The sequence below is a fragment of the Clarias gariepinus genome, chromosome 24 (assembly GCF_024256425.1).
Source record: "Clarias gariepinus isolate MV-2021 ecotype Netherlands chromosome 24, CGAR_prim_01v2, whole genome shotgun sequence".
Lineage (NCBI taxonomy): Eukaryota > Metazoa > Chordata > Actinopteri > Siluriformes > Clariidae > Clarias > Clarias gariepinus.
The window spans coordinates 5,016,602-5,035,471 of NC_071123.1; the positions used below are offsets into that span (position 1 = coordinate 5,016,602).

Genomic DNA, 18,870 nt, shown 5'->3' on the forward strand with positions numbered 1-18,870 from the left:
CTGCAGAGCAAGACCAAAATCTCTTATCTGTGAAGCATGGTGGTGGGAGCATAATGGATTGTGGTCGCATTATAAGCAGTTTGCAATTTAAATTTAAAGTTTTCAAATATTAACAAGTTTACAGAAACATTTATGGTTTAAAAAAGCAGCTTTAAATGTTGAAATTTCCTACATATGTTTTTTAGATTAAAGTAGGCTTTGGTGTTTTGTTTTACTCGGAACATAGACATCCATACATAAAGTGGTTCTTCCCTTATGCTTTGCTAAAGCTTTTGCTAGGCATATGCTGCATGTAGCCAAATATGTGCTTCTGTGCAGGTTATTGCTGCTAATGTGGCTTTAAACACTCCCCCTCCAGTTAGTACTGTTAATGATTAATCTAAATGTACAATAAAAGTTACTGAATGTGTTGCCTATTGTTTTATATCTGGATCAGTTCAGATGGTAAATCTATTAATGCAAAAATCCAGGTAGGTTTAGAATTTCGGCTGTGTTTTATAGGAAGAAATAATCCAATATATGCAGAATGAGCAGAAAATCTCTGAAAAACGAATCATTGACATTTATATGCACTACTTTAGTATATAGAAGATAATTAATGACAATAAAACTGTAAACTACTGTATGTTGGACATTTTTACATTTATACTTTTATTACACTGTCAATTTGTGCTGCAGGTTCAAAATGGAAGGAACAGATACATTTCATGGTTTTAAGTTCTATAGCACCTTTACCTTTCATTTTTCATTATTTTATTTTATATTTCATTGTTTCTGTTTTAATGCTAAATCTGCATGTTTTACTTTTATGTGCAGTATTACAGTGCGTACACTAAACAATTTCTGTATCAACATATTTAAATTAAGGGCATAATTTTTAAACAATTAAAAATAAAATACATTACAAACATAATATATTTTAGAAAAATGGACATATTTATATTATCAATAGGTAAATCGAGCCAAGGCCAGAATTCTGTTTTTGTGAGTGTAAGGCGATTCTGATGATCCCTCTCAATGAGAAGTGACAAGTTGTCATGGTGATGACCTTTGGATTATAAGCGAGAGGTCAGGAAGGGACATTCACTTCCTGATTGTTGGAGAAGATTCTGGATTTCAAAAGGTGAGAACTGAACTTGACACACTGCTGAACATTTTTAAAAAGCTTTCTGTCGCACAGATTCTTCCCGTATGGCTGTACAGTGAATAATGCTGTGATGGTTAGTGTTTAGTTAAGTTATCATCTTACAGTCTGTGAGGGACACTGCGGTAATTAGCTCCACTGAAGAGTACAGGTAGTGTGACAGGGTTGTTAGTGTATTTTATTTCATTTTTAGACTCAAAGTATTCAGGTGCGACACTGCTGTCTCAAAAGTGGATGTAGTGTGTGATTTGTGAAACAACTTTTCAAAAGAATTTGTTAATACACTGCATTATGTTCCTGAGGTCTTTGAATAATTATGTTTGGATGAGCAAACATCTTTTCTAAAATTGTACATAGAGCCTTTTTTACATAATGGTTTTACATAATGGTGCTCCAGTTGAGTAAACTACAGAACCCCTAGGCATTCTAGATTTCATTTATTAATCAATTATTCAGGATAAATTAAATGATAGAGTTGTTCCAGAGTTGTGGACATCATTGTACTGTACATGGTCTGGTGTACATTGTACAGTTTTGAATAAATGTGATTCTATAATAAGGATGCAGATGTGCAGATGTCAGATTTTAAATGTTTATAAATAAACACATTTGAAGTCCAGTTGTTTAGATTCAAATTTATGTTTTAACTAAAAAAAAAGATTGAACCTAAAAAATGTACAGAATAAAAATTGTAGTACATGTTTATTGAATAAAATTTTTTAAACATATGGTTTTTTAAAATTTAATTTAACTCATTTTATAAACTTTATCTTTAAATCAGATGAAAAATCAGTATCAGTCCGCCCCTTCAAAAAAAAAACAAAAAAAAATCATAATGAAATAATTTAAGTCTAAATTTTGCTACATATTGCCATATTAAGGGGTTAAAATATTTTTATTTTATTTTATTAAGTTTAATGTATTAGGAACAAAAGAAAAATCAAAAGTAAATTCACTAAATAAACAATCTAAATAAAAAAATCAGAACACAGAAAAACAAAAAGGTTAGATTTACAAAATGATATTTATTTCACCAAATGTATTTTTAAAATATCAAAAACAAAGCACAAAGCTTTAAATACGAACACATTCAATTTCCAATCATAGAACGTTCCATTTAAGCAAACAAATACAATATGAAATGTAAAAATTTTAGGAAAAATAAAAAAACAGACATTTACAGAATGTGTATCATGTAGCACAAACGTCCCCCAGTTTAATCCCCATGTGGATCGCCGAGCTCAGTGGTGCAGCACTAATGTGCTCTTTTCATTCCTAGAATCAGCTGTGATCACACTCCCCCTCCCACTCTATCCTTCTTCTACTGTAGCTTCCTTACTCTGGCTTTCTCTCTTCTCACCTGCACGGTCAGTCTCAGGCTCTCTGCTCCTCCCTTTTGTCCACAAGTCCCCTGGTTTCCTCTCCACCTGTCCTCCTTTAGCTGCATGCTGACTCTCTGTGCTGTCAGAGCTGCACTCCTTCCTCTGAGCCAGCCTTAGTGAGCAGCCTCGGGCACTTGTTCAGTCCTAGTCACATGACTACAAAATGGTGGAGGCTGTCGGTGGGTGAGCCGAGCATCTCTGTAGCTGCACAGGGGAACGGAGAGAAACGCAGAAACCTCCCCCTCTCTCTCTCTCTAACACTCACACACACATGATTTCTGATACCTGGAGCAGGACCGAGAGAGATTAAAAGGAAAGGAGAAGTGTGTATCAGCAGTGGTGAGTGACTGGGGTGTGTTGATGCAGCAATTGAAGTGAGATAGAGAAGCAGAGAGAAAGAGAGATGGGTCATGTTTTCTTTTTTCCTAGAGCTGAAAGAGAAGCAGGAGACATGGGAGGGGCAGCTGTTTAGAGAGAACCGGTTTGTGTGTGTGTGTGTATATATATACTGCATTGTAGTGAGGTTTAGTTTCAGCATTCTGTTTGTTTTATAATTAAGTGCGTACCTGTGCATGTGTGTGTTTAATAATTTCTCTAATGTGTTTCGGTCATGAATCTCAATGTTTTATCCAGGAGACTTTTTCCAACTGTCATGGCTGCCCTGGGGCTGGTTATTTAAATTTGCAGCATTTTGCATCCAGCTAAAGCATTTGCCTCTGTCCGTGTGTGTGTGTGTGTGTATATACACACACGTGTGACCGCCGAGTTGGAAGAGAAACGAAAATCCTAGAAAGGGAGGAGGGAATGAGGGATGAAAATTAGCCGATGACGTTGACTTCACTTTTTTTTATTATCAGACTTGGTCTTTAATTGGTATTGAATTATCCTTCTTAAGAACAACACCGATAACTAAAGGAAAAGGATCCGTCACCGGTCCTGTCTGTAAGCTTCCTGTTATGAATTGTATGCCTCACATTCTTCATAATCACATTTCTTTATCGTGAGCTTGATCTAAAGAATCTAATCGGTGCTTTTGCAGGATTCGCTGTGTTCTGGATATTTATACACTACAAATGTATACACAGTTAATGCCCTATATACTGTAAAGGGGGTGGAGGAGGTGGTGGAGGAGATTTGATTTAACAGCATAGAGATGGTCTGAGTGCAAACAGTATTCATTCATAACATTTGTATTTTCTGTGCACAACAAACTACGCGTTCGAAGGAAATGTCTATATATGGACTAGGAAGTATTCAGTTTTAACCAATAAGCTTTCTAATGTTGATCCAAAATGGAGAGATTGCCATTTTGTCTACGGTGCCTTTTGAGACATCTCCGCCTCGAAACATGACCAAAAAAGCAAACAGAGACAGATTTAGTTGTTTGTCATTCCATCTACGTTTAATGGAATTTTAAAATGTGTTGTGCAAATATTAATTTAATCCCAAACCTCACACTCATTCTAATATTAACAGTAACGCTGTGTATACCACAGACGTACAGTATGGGAAAGCTGTAACAAATGGACTACTTCACAGAAGGAAAAACAACATTTGTGTCTTGCTGCTACGGGGAAATAATCAGTGATGGTGCTGATATGTGACATGGTACAGAGTAACTGTACTGTAACTACCACTTATCAACCAGCAAAGTTGATACATTTCCTCCAACAGCACATTCCTCCAAGGAAAAAAAAACACAAACCAGGTTTTGTTTTTAAAAGAATGATGTCATACTGTTTATACTCATGTTTAGGTTTAAGAACTGGCTGCATGTTAGCTTCCGAGACAAAATCGCTGATATTTAGTATAACACTTATTATAGAACAGTAGAGGAATTCCACAAGTAGCATAACAGCACTAGGACATTTTACTATGTCGATGAGTTCTTAAGGTGGAAATTCATATTTTCCAATAGGAAATAATGTAGATGCAGATAATCCGTTCCAGACACCCAAATATATATATATATATATATATGTCAGTCACTTTGCCAAGACTTTATCCATGCTGCTTCTTTGAGAGCTCAAATATTTGCCTGTATTGTGTTAGAAATATCATAATAATATATTAAATATGTATTAGTTTATTAATAATTCATTATAAATAATTCCCTTAAAGAATTGGGAATGTGGGCAGCTCAATGGGTAAGGCATTGGATTCTAGTTTGGAAGGTCACAGGTTTGATCCCCAGCACCACCACCTTTGGGCCCTTGAGCAAGGCTCTTTCCCCTCAACAGCTCAGATGTGTAATGATATAAAAATGTAAATGAGACATTGTTTCAACTTTTTTATACAATGTATCACATCATGTGCTTCCCTTCTTACCCTGACGTGCTCATCGCTCTGGGTCAATCTGGACTCATCAGATCACATGACCTTTTTCAATCGCTCCAAAGTCCAATCTTTATGCTCCCTATCAAAATGATTTTTTTTTCCTAATCAGTTACAAGTGGTTTTCTTATGCAAACACAGCTGTTTAGTCCCACTCCCGTGAGTTCTCATCACATTGCGTGTATGGAAATTCCCTTACTTTTTCTCTTTACTTTTTATTCTGCAACTTCAGAATCAAAACACTTCAGCACCATCCTTCCAGGTTTTAACAATGCATTGGAAAGTTATTTTGAAATCAAGAATTATTAATTATTAAAGGCTTTCGAAAACTTGCATAAATAACTTCTAACCCTGACAGTGAGCATATTGTACATCATAAAACATTTCACTGTTAGATTTTCTCTATAAATCAATGAGAGTTGAGTTGAGAGAGATGGATTTGTGTGTTATCCTGCAGATCACCCTCCTCCCTGCTCCCCGGTGATGAGGGAATGGAGCAGCCTCCTGAACACAAGATGAGCTCTGAGGGGGCAGAAGGCCGACCAGGTGTGTGATCATGACCTGGTTTAAACATTGCTTACACTGAGGAATTTTATTTTCAAGAATTCTAATTAGGCTAGGTTGAAAAAGAAACACAATTCTCAGCACAGTTATGTATTTTACGGAAATTATTATAGATGTTTAATGAAATCTAATTCTTCTTTGATCTTGTAGCCCCTCCCACTACACTGCCACTGAAGGGGGATGGTAGTGGCTCCCAAAGGAAAAAGCTCTCAGCGCCCCGGATCAGCCTCTCGCTGGATCAAAGTGAAGATGATCTGTTCGACACTCCCGATGACCTGGACATAAATGTGGACGATTTGGACACACCTGACGAGGCTGATATCCTCGACTACACTGATCATGAGTTAGACTGGGAAGGTAGGACATGAAGTACAAATGAACTAACTACAGTAATTCAAAAGCATAAAACAAGTTATTGGCATCTAAACAGGGATTTGTCCCTTAACTAAATTTACATCAGCCATGCCATTAAAATAACTGACAGGTATAGTGAATAACACTGATTATCAATTATATATCAGTAAACTGGTGACAAGATTATGAGCAGCCCGCTTATGAGCAGCTCGCTTATTATGAGCCCGCAGGGACAAAAGGCTAGCCTGTCTGGTCCGATCCCTAAAGAGAAAAGCTAATGTAGCACAAATTGCTGAAAGAGTTAATGCTGGAGGCCCTACCTCTTAAATGACACCAACTCACTTTTGTGATTTGAAACCTACTAATAACCTTAAGTCAAGTCTAAGAAGAACCTTAAAATATATTTAAAAATAAAATAAATGTGCCTTATTGGTACAAAAATTGAGTGGTGCAAGATGGTTGTACAAGTTTCTCCAAACCCATGTGTGTTTTTAAATGCATCATATTTGTATGTGTCATCAATAGTATGTGTAAATATGTAATTACATATTTACACATACTATTGCACATATCTCCACTGTACTGTATATAAGTACATGGAGAGTGTCAGTAAGTGATCTCTAACCAACGTTAGGCATGAGTCGGGCTGTAGGATTTGAGTCCAGTCATGTATTCCTTCACAGAACCTTTTCTGTATTGACTTGAGCTTTCTGTTATAGGCTGAGCTTATATTTGTTATTGTTTGTAGTTGGACTTGACTTGGCCTCCAGGCACATGGTACAATGCATCCAACTAGATTCAAAAATTCAAATTCAAATTCAAATTTTATTTGTCACATACACAGTCATACACAGTACGAAATGTAGTGAAATGCTTATACGACCGCCAGTGACCTTAAAAAGAGAATTAAAGCTTATAATAAGTAATAAATATCAATGATATGAAGCAAAGGCGTAGCCTCTAAAATGTTTTCATGATTTGCAGTCCAAAGCTTGACTTACTGTAACCTTGACCTCCTTAAATACATTGTCTTGACTTGATCTCAACTAGTCCTTGTCGTTTTAGGGGGTTTTTCCATGTTCCTAAATTTGATCCTAAATTGGTGCCATCTCAAGATTGTATACAATAATACAAAAATTGTCAGGAAGTTCTTGAGAATTCATTATGGCGAGTTGTGGTTTGTTTGTGGGGAGCCATTCTCCAAAGTGTTCTAAGTGTAAGTAGAATCACCACAAGCTTGCGGCTCGGAAAGAATCCCAGCCAGCCAGGAAAATATATTCATTTGTGGTGGAAATTTTGAAACCTAGTCAGCGACTAAAAAGCATTGTAGCTGTTCTTAAATTATTCAAAGGTAGATTAAGACAATTTGTAGGTTGTTCGTGCATTTCCATGATGAATTATGTAGTTCAGAAACAAGCTGAATCAGTTGTTTAGTGTTGACATGGAAAGATTTGGGATTTTGCTCTAGCAGCTTGTCGGTAAATTGTGACAGTTCAGTAGGAGTTTGACATGGTTCATTTTGGTGCAGTCCTTGGTCGCTCATAAGTACATTTTAACTTTTAATAGCCAATGCATAGGTGATTGAAGCACCTTGATAAGTTGAGTGATGAGGAAATTTAATTTGGGACAGTTCTGCAAACAGTTCAGGAAAGGCCCCTTAGTCTTGATCTTGTCATAGTGATATACTGCAGTCTTCAGTCAGTGGTACATTATGATTCTTGCACTTCATATTGTTTAAACATCTAAATTTACACTATTCAGAGCCTCAGGAATCCCAGAGAGCTCCAGTGAAGGAAGAGAGCGAACCCATCCCGGCATACACCTCCGAGGAGGAGCGACAGGACTCCAAACTCTGGAGGACGGTCATCATCGGGGAACAAGAACACCGCATCAATATGAAGTGTATTGAACCCTACCAAAAAGTCATCTCCCATGGAGGTATATAAGCTGGTACTGTAGCAAACCCCTCAAAAAACAATTGTGTTCCATAAAAGACCCAAGTAAACATACTTTGGAAAACAAAAATATATGAGTAATTATAATTTGATATTGTATTTATGCTCTGAATCAATCTAAAGATTTGATTTCTACTGAGGTATTATTAAAATTGAACACTTGTACTTTTAATCAAGTAAAAACTTATGCTTTTATTTTAACATTTAAAATACTCTTTACTATCTATAGCTATAGCTAGTTAGTTATTTCTATTTCTCTAGAATAATACCATTATATTAGACCATTATATTAGATAGAGAGTAACATTTTGTAAATGAGTTCATTTGATTTTCCCTTCTTAGTTAGCGACTTTTGTGATTGGTTAAGGGTGTTCCTATCACTGGTGAAAAGTTGGTAAAATCGACCTGGGGTGAAAAAAACAACGCTGCTTTTTCGCAAAATTCCATAAATTGATTTTAAATGTTTTATGGAGAGGTTATTGGTTTAAAAAATATTATTGATGAGCAACAAAACTCAGCTCATTAGCAAATTTGTTTCTTCACTTTTTAAAAACATCTTTACTTTTGAATACTTGCGTATGTTTAAATTAAGGCCTAGGCCTTCCTTATTTCTTTTTTTAACTGTAAAAGATTCTGGCACAGTGCCAATACTTTACCTTAAGGACGTTAAGAACCTTTAGTGTAAGATGGTGCAGAGACACTTTTCAATCTTGAGGATTCTGCTGGACTGAAAATGTTATTCATTCCTATGTACAGTATGATGCCGTATTTTGTAACAGCGATCTCTCTTCTCTAAAAGGCTACTACGGAAATGGTGCGAATGCTATTATCGTGTTCGCTGCTTGCTTCCTACCGGACAGCGATAGTGAGGACTACCATGACATAATGGAGAACCTCTTTTTGTGAGTTCTTATCTGTTTATCAATAAACCGTATTAACGTCCTTTAATTGAACTGTCAGTAGCACTTTGCTGTGAAATTGTTATCAGGTATGTTATCAGCACGTTGGAGCTGATGGTAGCAGAGGATTACATGATCGTCTACCTGAATGGGGCCACTCCTCACCGGAGGACGCCTGGCCTCGGCTGGCTGAAGAGATGTTATCAGATGATCGACAGGAGGTAGCTGCTAACTTATAATGCAGAAATATGCATGTTTGGTTTTAAAATAAATGAGCTGTCTGACTTTAAAATTTGCTTACAGGCTCCGAAAAAACCTGAAGTCGTTCATTATTGTTCATCCTTCCTGGTTCATAAGGACTATCCTAGCCATCACCAGACCCTTTATCAGGTAAATGAGATTTTAGGAACCAGAGATTAGGATATTTATTTATTTATTTATTTACTTACTTTTCCATTTTTATGCTTCATGTTAATTTGTGTGTGCTCCCTACAGCTCCAAGTTCAGCAGTAAGATTAAGTATGTGAACAGTTTAGGAGAGCTGGAAGAGCTCATCCCTATGGAATACGTCCATATTCCTGAATGCATCATCAAGTAAGTGAGAGTTTATTTTGTTAATATAAAAATGTACCGTTGTAATATTTACCTTCAAAATTTATTACTTATTTTTTGCTTAGTGAAAAATAAGACATTGCAGGACATGCTGTTATAGGTAATCATCCATACTGGGATGTTGTGATAATCAATTGTTTTCCTAAAACAGCATTTACTGTTATTTAAAGTGCTTTTTTCTGCTTATACCACAGCAATTTGCCACCAATATATATATATATATATATATATATATATATATGCTTTATTAATGAATGTTACAATACATATTTTAACTGTTTAGAGTAACGTATGAAGTTCTGGAACAACCATAAAACAATTTAGCTCATGTTATAGCTTATCCTGTAAGCAACATTTTTGTACTAGTCTTTCTGTTTTCCATATTGTTTTTAGTAATTGCTTTTAAATGAATATATGCTTTAAAAATTTCCATAAACTAAATAGTAACTTAAATTAACTAATTACGTTTGTCAATTGCTTTTGCTAGTTAATTAAAAAAAAAAAATCATTTGAATAAATTTGCTAGCTAGCTAAAATTAAAATATCTAGCTACATGATTTTTAAATTAGCTTGGTAAATTATTCCTTTTTAAAAATTCCTTATGACAGATTAAATATTTGTGCTTAAAATTGACCATGAGAAACAATGATAAGTTACCAATGGAATGGTGTTGAACTTTGAAGGACATAATCAGATGTTACTGTATGTCATGGTATAGCTGTATGTACTAACTAGCCTTTCAGTTTTTTAATTTTACTTATATTTTAATTAGCTAGCTACATAAGTTTGTAAATAGCTTGTCTTCATATAATAAGTAAAGTTTTGTAAATTATTTGCATAAAGTAGCTAGCCAGGTAAATATTGTTCATTTAGCCAGTTACTTAAGTTTTGTAAATTAGCTGAATAAATTAGCTAGCTAGTAAAATTTTGTTCAGTTAGCCAGTTACTTATGTTTTGTAAATTATCTAAATAAATTAGCTAGCTAGGTAAATTTTGTTTAATTAGCCAGTAACCTAAGTTTGGTCAATTATTTGAATAAATCAACTAATTTTTACATTTACGTATTTGGCAGACGCTCTTATCCAGAGCGACTTACAAAAAGTGCTTTAATGTTTACATCATTGGATACATACTTACACTGGGTTAACTATTTTAATAACTAAGTGCTATTAGCCCAACACAACTGGGAAGAGTTTTTTTTTTTTTTTTTTTGGTGGGGGGAGTTAGTCCAAGTACTGGAGAAACAGATGCGTCTTGAGTCGTTGTTTAAAGATATTCAAAGTCTCTGCTGTACGGACAAAGATTTAAAAATCATGTAGCTAGATAATTTAATTTTAGCTAGCTAGCAAATTTATTTAAATGATTTTTTTTAAATTAACTAGCAAAAGCAATTGACAAACGTAATTAGTTAATTTAAGTTACTATTTAGTTTATGGCAATTATTAGTCATAAAATATGTGGAATGGTTTTTGTATAAGACCCCATGCATAAGCAGTTTCCATAGAAATGCTAACATACAGTATCAGAACAAGCTCATTACTATACAGTAGTAATTACCCAAACTACAGTCAGATGTGCTGTTATAGAAAATTATCTTATGATTGAAAAAGTAAAAACACTGTGGTATAACTGGTCTAAATGCATATTGGTTACTTAACACAAATTGTTTGGTATGATAAAATAATTCAATAAATAATTATTAAAGCAAGGAGTTTCTAGATCTCAATCTAGACCTCCCAGTTTAAGTGGTTAATACAAGGGTGCAGTCATTTAATTCAATCTATACATTTTATTTTAGACTGGTTTGTTTTTAGACTGGTTTTCTTTTGTACAGCTGGGTTCAAAGGTTCGCATCTTTCATGGTTATTGAACAGAAACATGGACAAGGTGGTGGTGGGTGTACAATAAGCAATAAAATCCAAATTATAAGGTGAAATCCTTTTTTAAAAAAGTTTTATCTACATCTTCTCTGTCTTCAGAACATGTGAAGATGGTAGGGTGGGCTGTAGGGAAGAGGATCGAAAAGCTGCACAGAGGATACAAAAAAAGAAAGTGGCGTTTGAAGGGTGGGCATATGAATGATCTCAAAATTCACTGTTGCACCATCCTTGCACATGACGATGAAGTAAGATCTATAAATATCATACAGTATGTCTTTGTCTTCTTCCTTTTGTCTTATGGATGCCACCTTTTGACAGCATGGCAGAATGGCCATGTGAATTGTTGTCTCGACAGGATGTTTGTGTGTACGCTTGAAATGCTGTACATAAGCAGTAACAGGGTAATGTGGTGGAGGTGTTGGTGTGTTCCTGAGAGTCACAGAGATCCCTGACAATGTGGTTTCCACGGTAACAGATACTAATGTGCCGAAACAAGTGCTAATAAAGGCTTTTTTTAAAAAAACATCTCAGCCACAATCTTGTCTCTGACCTTGTCTTGCAAATATGAGAATTTTGTGAAGGAAGGAGTTTTGCTGGGTCCAGCTAAATAGATGATCAGGAATAATAAACGTTAGGTTGGTTGTTTTCATTGATTTGTGCCATTTGTGTATTATTTTGTGACATGGTCAGGTGCATAAACTGGCCTCGGTACACCACCACATTGAATTTGAAATGAAACACTTAAGGTGTGAGCAAAGTCAAGACTTTTAGCTTTGACCAAAGTGGTGCATTAACATTTTAGGAATTACAGCCATTTTGGGGACTCGTAAATAATGGGACAAACTAACATAATTACAAACATAAGACTTGTCTTTAATACTTGTTCGAAAATCCTTTGCAGTCAATGACTGCCGGAACAAACTGACATGGCCAAATGCTGAGTTTCCTCCCTCAAGATGCTTTGACAGCTTTACTAGCTGCTTGTTTGTGGGACTTTCTACCTTGTTTGTTGTCTTCAGTAAGTGAAAAGCATTCCCTATTGGGTTAAGATCAGGTAAGTGACTTGGCCAGTGAAGAATATTCCATTCCTTTTCCTTGGGTAGCTTTGACTTGGGTCATTATCCATCTGCAATATGAAGTGGCATCCTTCCAGTTGGCATCCTTCTAAGCAGAGTGTATAGCCCTATACACTTTAGAATGTATTAAACACTAGGAGCGAGTGACCTGGTACTCTTATGCCATACTGTAACACTGCATCCAACATGTTTGACAGATGATGTGGTATGCTTTGGATAATGAGCTGTTCCTTTTTCTTCTTCATACCTTTCTGTTCCTATCTGCTTGATTAGTCATTGAGTAAATAATGAGGGAAGAGGCCACACCTGGCTGTGGAACTGCTTGTCAGCCATTTGTTCCAATATTTATGAGCCTCCTAAAATGGCAGTGTTCTAAAAATAAAAAAGCCTTTTTTTTTTAAAAGTCGTCCATTACATACAATATGTTGCCAAAAGTATTCGCTCGCCCGCCTTTAGTAACATCAAATTCTTAATTCATAGGGTTTAATATGATCTTGGCCCCGCCCCTTTTGCAGCTATTACAGCTTAGACTCTTCTAGGAAGGCTTTCCACAAGGTTTGGGAGTGTGTTTATGGAAATCTTTGACTATTTCTCCAAACGTGCATTTGTGAGGTTGGACACTGATGTTGGATGAGAAGGCCTGGTTCGCAGTCTCCGCTCCAATTCATCCCAAAGGTGTTCTATCAGGTTAAGGTCAGGACTCAACCGTCAGGACCTGCAGGACCGTCAAATTCTCCCACACCAAACTCTCTATTCCATGTCTTTATGGACCTTGCTTTGTGCACTAGTGCGCAGTCATGTTGGAACAGGAAGTGGCCATCCTCAAACTCTTCCCATAAAGTTGGGAGCCTGAAATTGACCAAAATGTCTTGGTATGATGAATCATTAAGAGTTCCTTTGACAGGAAGTAAGGGGCTGAGCGCAACTCCTGAAAAAACAACACCACACCAGTTCCAACATGACTGGACATGGAATAAGATTTGGATGTTACTCAAGTCGCAACCACATTTAATATTGTTTTTATACTGCATGTGAAGGCAGGCGAGCGATTACTTTTGGCAATATAGTGTAAGTAGCCCGTGGTTTAAAAGCTCAATGATATGTTCAAACGGGTTTCGCTTGTTGCTGTTCTTGTTGCACATTTATCCTGTCTTGTTATGTAAGTAGATACAGATAACACGCAGTGCTGAAATGAATGAGTACGTATGCATCTCCAAAAGTAAGATGGGTTAAGATCCTCTGACTTAAAACCCTTCTCTTTTATTTCCATTTTCCTCCACCACAGACTCGATGAGGAGTTACAGCAAGCGGGAGAGAACTCAAAGTGAGTTATCGGTGTCAAGGATCCACTGCACTTCAGCTTGGAACTAATCAAGCACTTGCTGTGTTTAGTTTTAATCAGTCACACTGCACCACCTGATTTACTACATGACTTTACAAATTGTCAATCAAAACGCAACGCTACTCTTGCTCATAATTCATACTTTTATTCTTCCACACAGGCTTTCATTTACAAAACTGTTCAATCCCTTCAGTAGATTTCCTACATTTAAATGAAAATTATTGCTACAGTAATTCAAATGTTTAATCAGGGCTTTAATTAAAGGCACAAAGGGATGAAAGTAGAGGCAAGAGGATTAAAATGTATCAAATGCATTTCAGATTATTTTTACATTTGCTGTAGTATGTTTAATTTATTTAATCAAATTAATTAAGCGAAATTAAACTTTAATTCAGGTTAAAACTCAAAGCAGTTTAGTATACATTGAATGTAGCAAGTAAATTCTTGGATTATCAATGACTCTCAGTGTAAGTATAAAACAGCTGTCTAGGATCACGAGAGTTTAATTTCCTAGACTTATATATTATATAATAATATATTATATACATTATAATTCAACTAGGACATATTTACTATAGTACATACAAAAAATGTATTAAACTGAGTTATGAAAACAACAAAATTGTGATCAAAACCTTTAGTTTTGTGAACAGCGTGTTTTCCAACCTTAGTGTGGTTGGTTTAAAAACATTCATGATCTCCATGCCTGAACTCCTGGCTTGTTAATCAGTCAATTATACCATGTATTTGGGTTTCAGATATTTGGACTTAGTTTTGGAATTGATGCTTCGTTTGTGAAGGCATACAGTATGCTTAGAGCTACGCAAAGGGTTGATATAGTCAGCGAATGGTAGAAGCTTGTTTCTACTCATTAACTGCAGTAGATGTTTCTGACCAAATGTTGTGCCCCTTCGAGCTCAGAGCATTTTAGACATTTTTTTATTTTTTTTTAATTTTTATTAACATATATGGGGCTCAGGATTGTGCTGAATATAGTGACATATCCTATTCTTTCAGCACAACTTACAGTAAGCAATATAGACATAATTTTAGTTCCTTGTAACTACTACAGAAATATGACTGATCATGAAATTCAAAAATGGCTCACATAGACAAAGAAATAGCATAAACTTGTGTTTTTATTGTTGTTTTTGGTTGTTTTAATAAGCTATTTTAAGAGTTCTACATTTGCGATGTCATTCTATGAGTATATTCTGTTAGTGGTAGAATTAACTTTTTGCAAAAGTACGTTTGTTCTACAGTACATGACATATCTTAAAATCCAAATGCACGTATCTGTGCCGCTTGAGTTTTAATATATTTATTCATATTTAACTATATAATGTACAATTATATGTATGTTGATTTATACTCGTCAGTTTGAATACCGTAAGTCATACTTTGGGACGTAAAATTAACAATAGTACAGACTTTTGACTTTTTTTAATTAGTAAACAACTTGTGATTTGACCAGTGGTGGGCAAGGTACATAAATTCTATACTAGAGTAAAAGTCGAGCTTCCCTAGGGCGAATATTATTCAAGCAAAAGTAGAATATCTCCCATGACGTTAAAGTACCCAGTCACCTCCCATCTCTGGATTTGACGCAAATTTATTACAACGCACACAATTCCAAACAATAGCTATTTCACACCTGCAGCACATCATAAAGCAGCTACAAAAAGAAATTCTCCTACTGACTGCTATTCAAAATTCTTCCTATATAGAATCAACAGCTTTCTCCAGGGACCTGATGTGCCAGTACCTACGTACGTATTTCTTCTAAGACTATTATTATCTATCTGCTATGCTCGCACATGTCTCTATTTATATTTCACTTTTATCTGTTGCAGAGCTCAACCCAGTGCAAGCAGCTCCTAAGCCAAGGATGTAAAGGCGGAAAGCATGGCCAGTGTGTGTGTGTGTATATACAACAAGAGATAATGTGAATATTTGAAAGACTCAAAATTCCACTGCCCAAACACACTTCCTCACACACTTCAGCTCATTAGAAAGTCCTGCGGTTCACTCGAATTGGTTACCAGTTACAGCCGAGCTTCATCTTTCAGACACATTATACATTTCAGGAATCATTTTTGTCTTTTTATATCTTTTCGCAATACGCCATCCTTTTCTTTCCTTTTAGATAAACATGAGCAGCAATAATATTATGGTGGACATCTCACTCCAGACAGTCAGAACATCATCATGTAGCATTCACAGAATAAGGACTACACCTCAATCTTTTCCTCACTCTAATCTAAAATAAAGTTCTACTGTATATTCAAAATATGTTTTAGTATAAATGCTTAAGTAGTCCTTTAACTCTTTATAGAAATTGATGTAATTTACTGCAAAAAAAAAAAAAAAGAAAAGGTTCATCAGCCAAGTGCAAACCAGCAAACTTTTATTTCTAACCTCAAGGGTGGACAAATCAGACCATGTACCACGTTAATTCTAGTGACCTGATTATCCAGGAATCGGACTGGTTCGGATAGAGAAAAAAAAAATTTGCTAAAACATATCGAAAGTTAGTTAGCTGGAACATACAGTATAATGTGATGCACGTGAACACATGCCCATTCGCAATGCAAACTCGAGCTCTATTCTGAGCATTGCTGGAAGGGGTCCTATAGTCAGGCTACAGTTGGTAAGCTGGTAAGTTCATGTTAAATAGAAAAAAAAGGAAAAAAAAGATTAGACAGTTCTTCTAAAGTCGAGTTCTGATATAGCTACTATCAAGATACAATGGAGACGACTTTCTGACATTTTATTAAAGATGTCCGTAGCTAAGATCCTGTAAATACCTATGGTATCTGGGCATACTTACTTGATTCAGGAAATGTTACAGTACAGTATGTCCATATTTGTTATACTAAGCCAAGTTTCTATGATAGACCCATATATACCCAAAGGCTGACAAGAAATTGCAAGTTCTGGCGAAGAAACCATCAACAGAAAACAACCTGATGTCCATAGTGGAAATTTCGCAAGTAGCTACAGTATGTTACACAGCCATATGTTCTCGATTCAGGAAGTGTTACTAAAAATATTTTCTATACTCTGTCACCTTCTTGAATAGTGAGCTTTATAACCACCAACGGAACATAACAACGCACAATGAGTATAGAGTAGACGTAAAACAGGAAAGATTTGGATCGTTGTTGTTATGAACGTTTGCATACAGTACATATGTTTATTTTGGGATTAAAAGGGTGATAAAGGCATGTATGATTATTATTCTCATCATCAATAGCGCTTTATCCTGTATACAGGGGGATACGCTATACCTGGAGCGTATCACAGGAGACTTAGGGCATGAGGCGGGGAACACCCTGGACAGGGTGCCAATCTATCGCTGGGCACACACACATACACACACTCACACACTTCAGGCAATTTGGGAACGCCAACCAGCCCAATCTGCATGTCTTTGGACTGTCGGAGGAAACATGGAGGAAACCCACCAAGCACAGGGAGAACATGCAAACCCCATGCACACAGACCCTGAGGCGGGAATTGAACCCAGACCCTGGAAGTGCAAGGTGACACAGTAAGCCACCGTGCTGCGAGCTTTAAAACACAAATGAAAACTTTTTTTCCTTAAAACAAAGAAAGAGTTAGGAAGGAATTTGTTTGCTTTTGTTTCGCTGATGTGCCGATCTTGTCTAACGAAGAACATTGAATGAAAAATGAATAACCTGTTTATGAACTGTGCACATTTTTACTGATTTGTCCACCCCTGTCCATCTTTAGCCTGTAGTGTTAAAAGAAAAAAGCAGGCAAAACTCAAAAGTGAGCTTCGAAAAACCTCAATGTCTGTGTGTGTTTGGTCGCAGTGTTTGCCACGTGGAATATATACAGCAATCAAATTAGCTGAGACAGCATGCAGATTCAGATCCTTAACACGTCTATCGATGTAGCTCCTGCGTGTACATACTGTATGAACACCTCGTATACGTGAGTGTGTGAGATCTTTGTAGGTGTGATTGTGTTTCGGTTATGCGTTCGGGTGTCCTTCGGTCTCTCAGGTTGCTGTAAGCAGGAAATGACCTCACGGGTGGACGAGAGAAAATACAACTGCAAAGCACAATATCCACATCCTTCTGGTGTGTCTATGGGTGTGTGTGTGTGTGTGTGCCGGTGTGGGCGAGTCACTGCATGTCTCGTAGTTGTTAATATATTAAAATTGTGGATCATATGAAATAAAGATGAAAAAATATATAAATTATTGGATTGACCCAGAGGCCTTGTAAAATAATGCAGAGTATATCAATAAATTTACCTCTACTCTAATTGTAAGGGTTATTTATTTATTTATTTATTTATTTATTTGCTTTCTAATGCGTTTGCTTTAATTTAGTAATTAATAAAGGGGGACATTTATCTCTGTTTTATTTATACTAAAAATGCTTTTAAAAACGACAGTATATAATTATATGTGGGGTTCACCTGCAACAACTCTGTAATAGCTGGATAGAAAGAATGACAAATTAATTAAATCTAAATAAATAAAGGAATAAAATTAAATACATACTACTTCTCCACTTAGTAACACTACTACTAATAATAAAAGAAATACATTTATTTATAAAAAAAAAGACATTTAAACAAACAAATAAATGGTTGTATTTATTTATTTATTTATTTATTCATTCATTCATTAGATTTTTTTAAAGGTCTATATGTTAACAAGGTCTCAGAGCTTCCCCAAAGGATGTGTTCGCTGTGATGCTCTAGCTCAAATAACGCATTGTTTTATACTTTAAACTCCTTCTCAGATTATGCCATTTTAGTGTCTATATAAATGACATGCTGTTGAGCCACTCCAGAGAGCAGCGGAGCGGAGCGACAAGCCGAGGAGGGGCTCCTCTTATATGAGGTCACAATAGGGGAAATTCTAATCTGCTTCTTTAAACTATGGCCAAAACAAAAATGGGAAAAGGACGTAAAGCAGGGATTGTTTTTTTACCCCCATAATCTTTGTTTGTTCATGCACATTGGGGGACCCAGTGATGTTCAAGTCAAACCGGGACTTGAGATGAAATTTCTCGTGAATAAAGGCATAAAACTGAAACAGACTTCCAGCACAGTATGGCGATGAGACTCTTAGCTGCAGTAAAACATTTGAATGGTGCAAACGTTTTTTTTAAAGATGGCCGTTTGACCATGAGGGACAATCACCGTTAGTGTGACTGGGAGCTCACAAAATATTCCTGTGAACATTCCACGAGTGGAACGCCTGATCCTTGAAAAATCAACAAATAACTTGTCACCAACCTGCGGAAGAGACGCATCTGTCTGTAGGAACTGTACACACAATCATTC

At 36.0% G+C, this 18,870-nt stretch overlaps 1 protein-coding gene across 4 annotated transcripts; it reads left to right on the forward strand.

Moving 5' to 3' along the window:
- The first annotated feature begins 1,020 nt into the window (after positions 1-1,020).
- Positions 1,021-17,819, forward strand: prune2 (prune homolog 2 with BCH domain). 4 transcript variants are annotated; one of them, XM_053484770.1, is made up of 13 exons: positions 2,514-2,865; positions 2,956-3,007; positions 5,318-5,406; positions 5,575-5,781; positions 7,540-7,716; positions 8,533-8,635; positions 8,722-8,853; positions 8,936-9,022; positions 9,128-9,226; positions 11,224-11,310; positions 13,486-13,524; positions 15,270-15,311; positions 15,396-17,819. In XM_053484770.1, the coding sequence occupies exons 3-13, from the start codon at positions 5,352-5,354 to the stop codon at positions 15,421-15,423; spliced, it is 1,056 nt and encodes a 351-aa protein (XP_053340745.1). In that variant the 5' UTR covers positions 2,514-2,865; positions 2,956-3,007; positions 5,318-5,351; the 3' UTR covers positions 15,424-17,819. The 4 variants fall into 4 exon arrangements, with proteins under 4 accessions (XP_053340746.1, XP_053340745.1, XP_053340744.1 ...); XM_053484771.1 differs by lacking the exons at positions 2,514-2,865; positions 2,956-3,007 and adding an exon at positions 1,021-1,123; XM_053484769.1 differs by lacking the exon at positions 2,956-3,007 and having other exon boundaries at positions 2,515-2,865.
- Positions 17,820-18,870: the final 1,051 nt, after the last annotated feature.

Bases quoted from the DNA above. Each gene is read 5' to 3' on its own strand.
- prune2 (XM_053484771.1), top strand. From the start codon at position 5,352: ATGGAGCAGCCTCCTGAACACAAGATGAGCTCTGAGGGGGCAGAAGGC. The intron at 5,407-5,574 runs GTGTGTGATCAT...TTGATCTTGTAG, and splicing joins GGGGGCAGAAGGCCGACCAG to CCCCTCCCACTACACTGCCA. The intron at 9,023-9,127 runs GTAAATGAGATT...TGCTCCCTACAG, and splicing joins ATCACCAGACCCTTTATCAG to CTCCAAGTTCAGCAGTAAGA.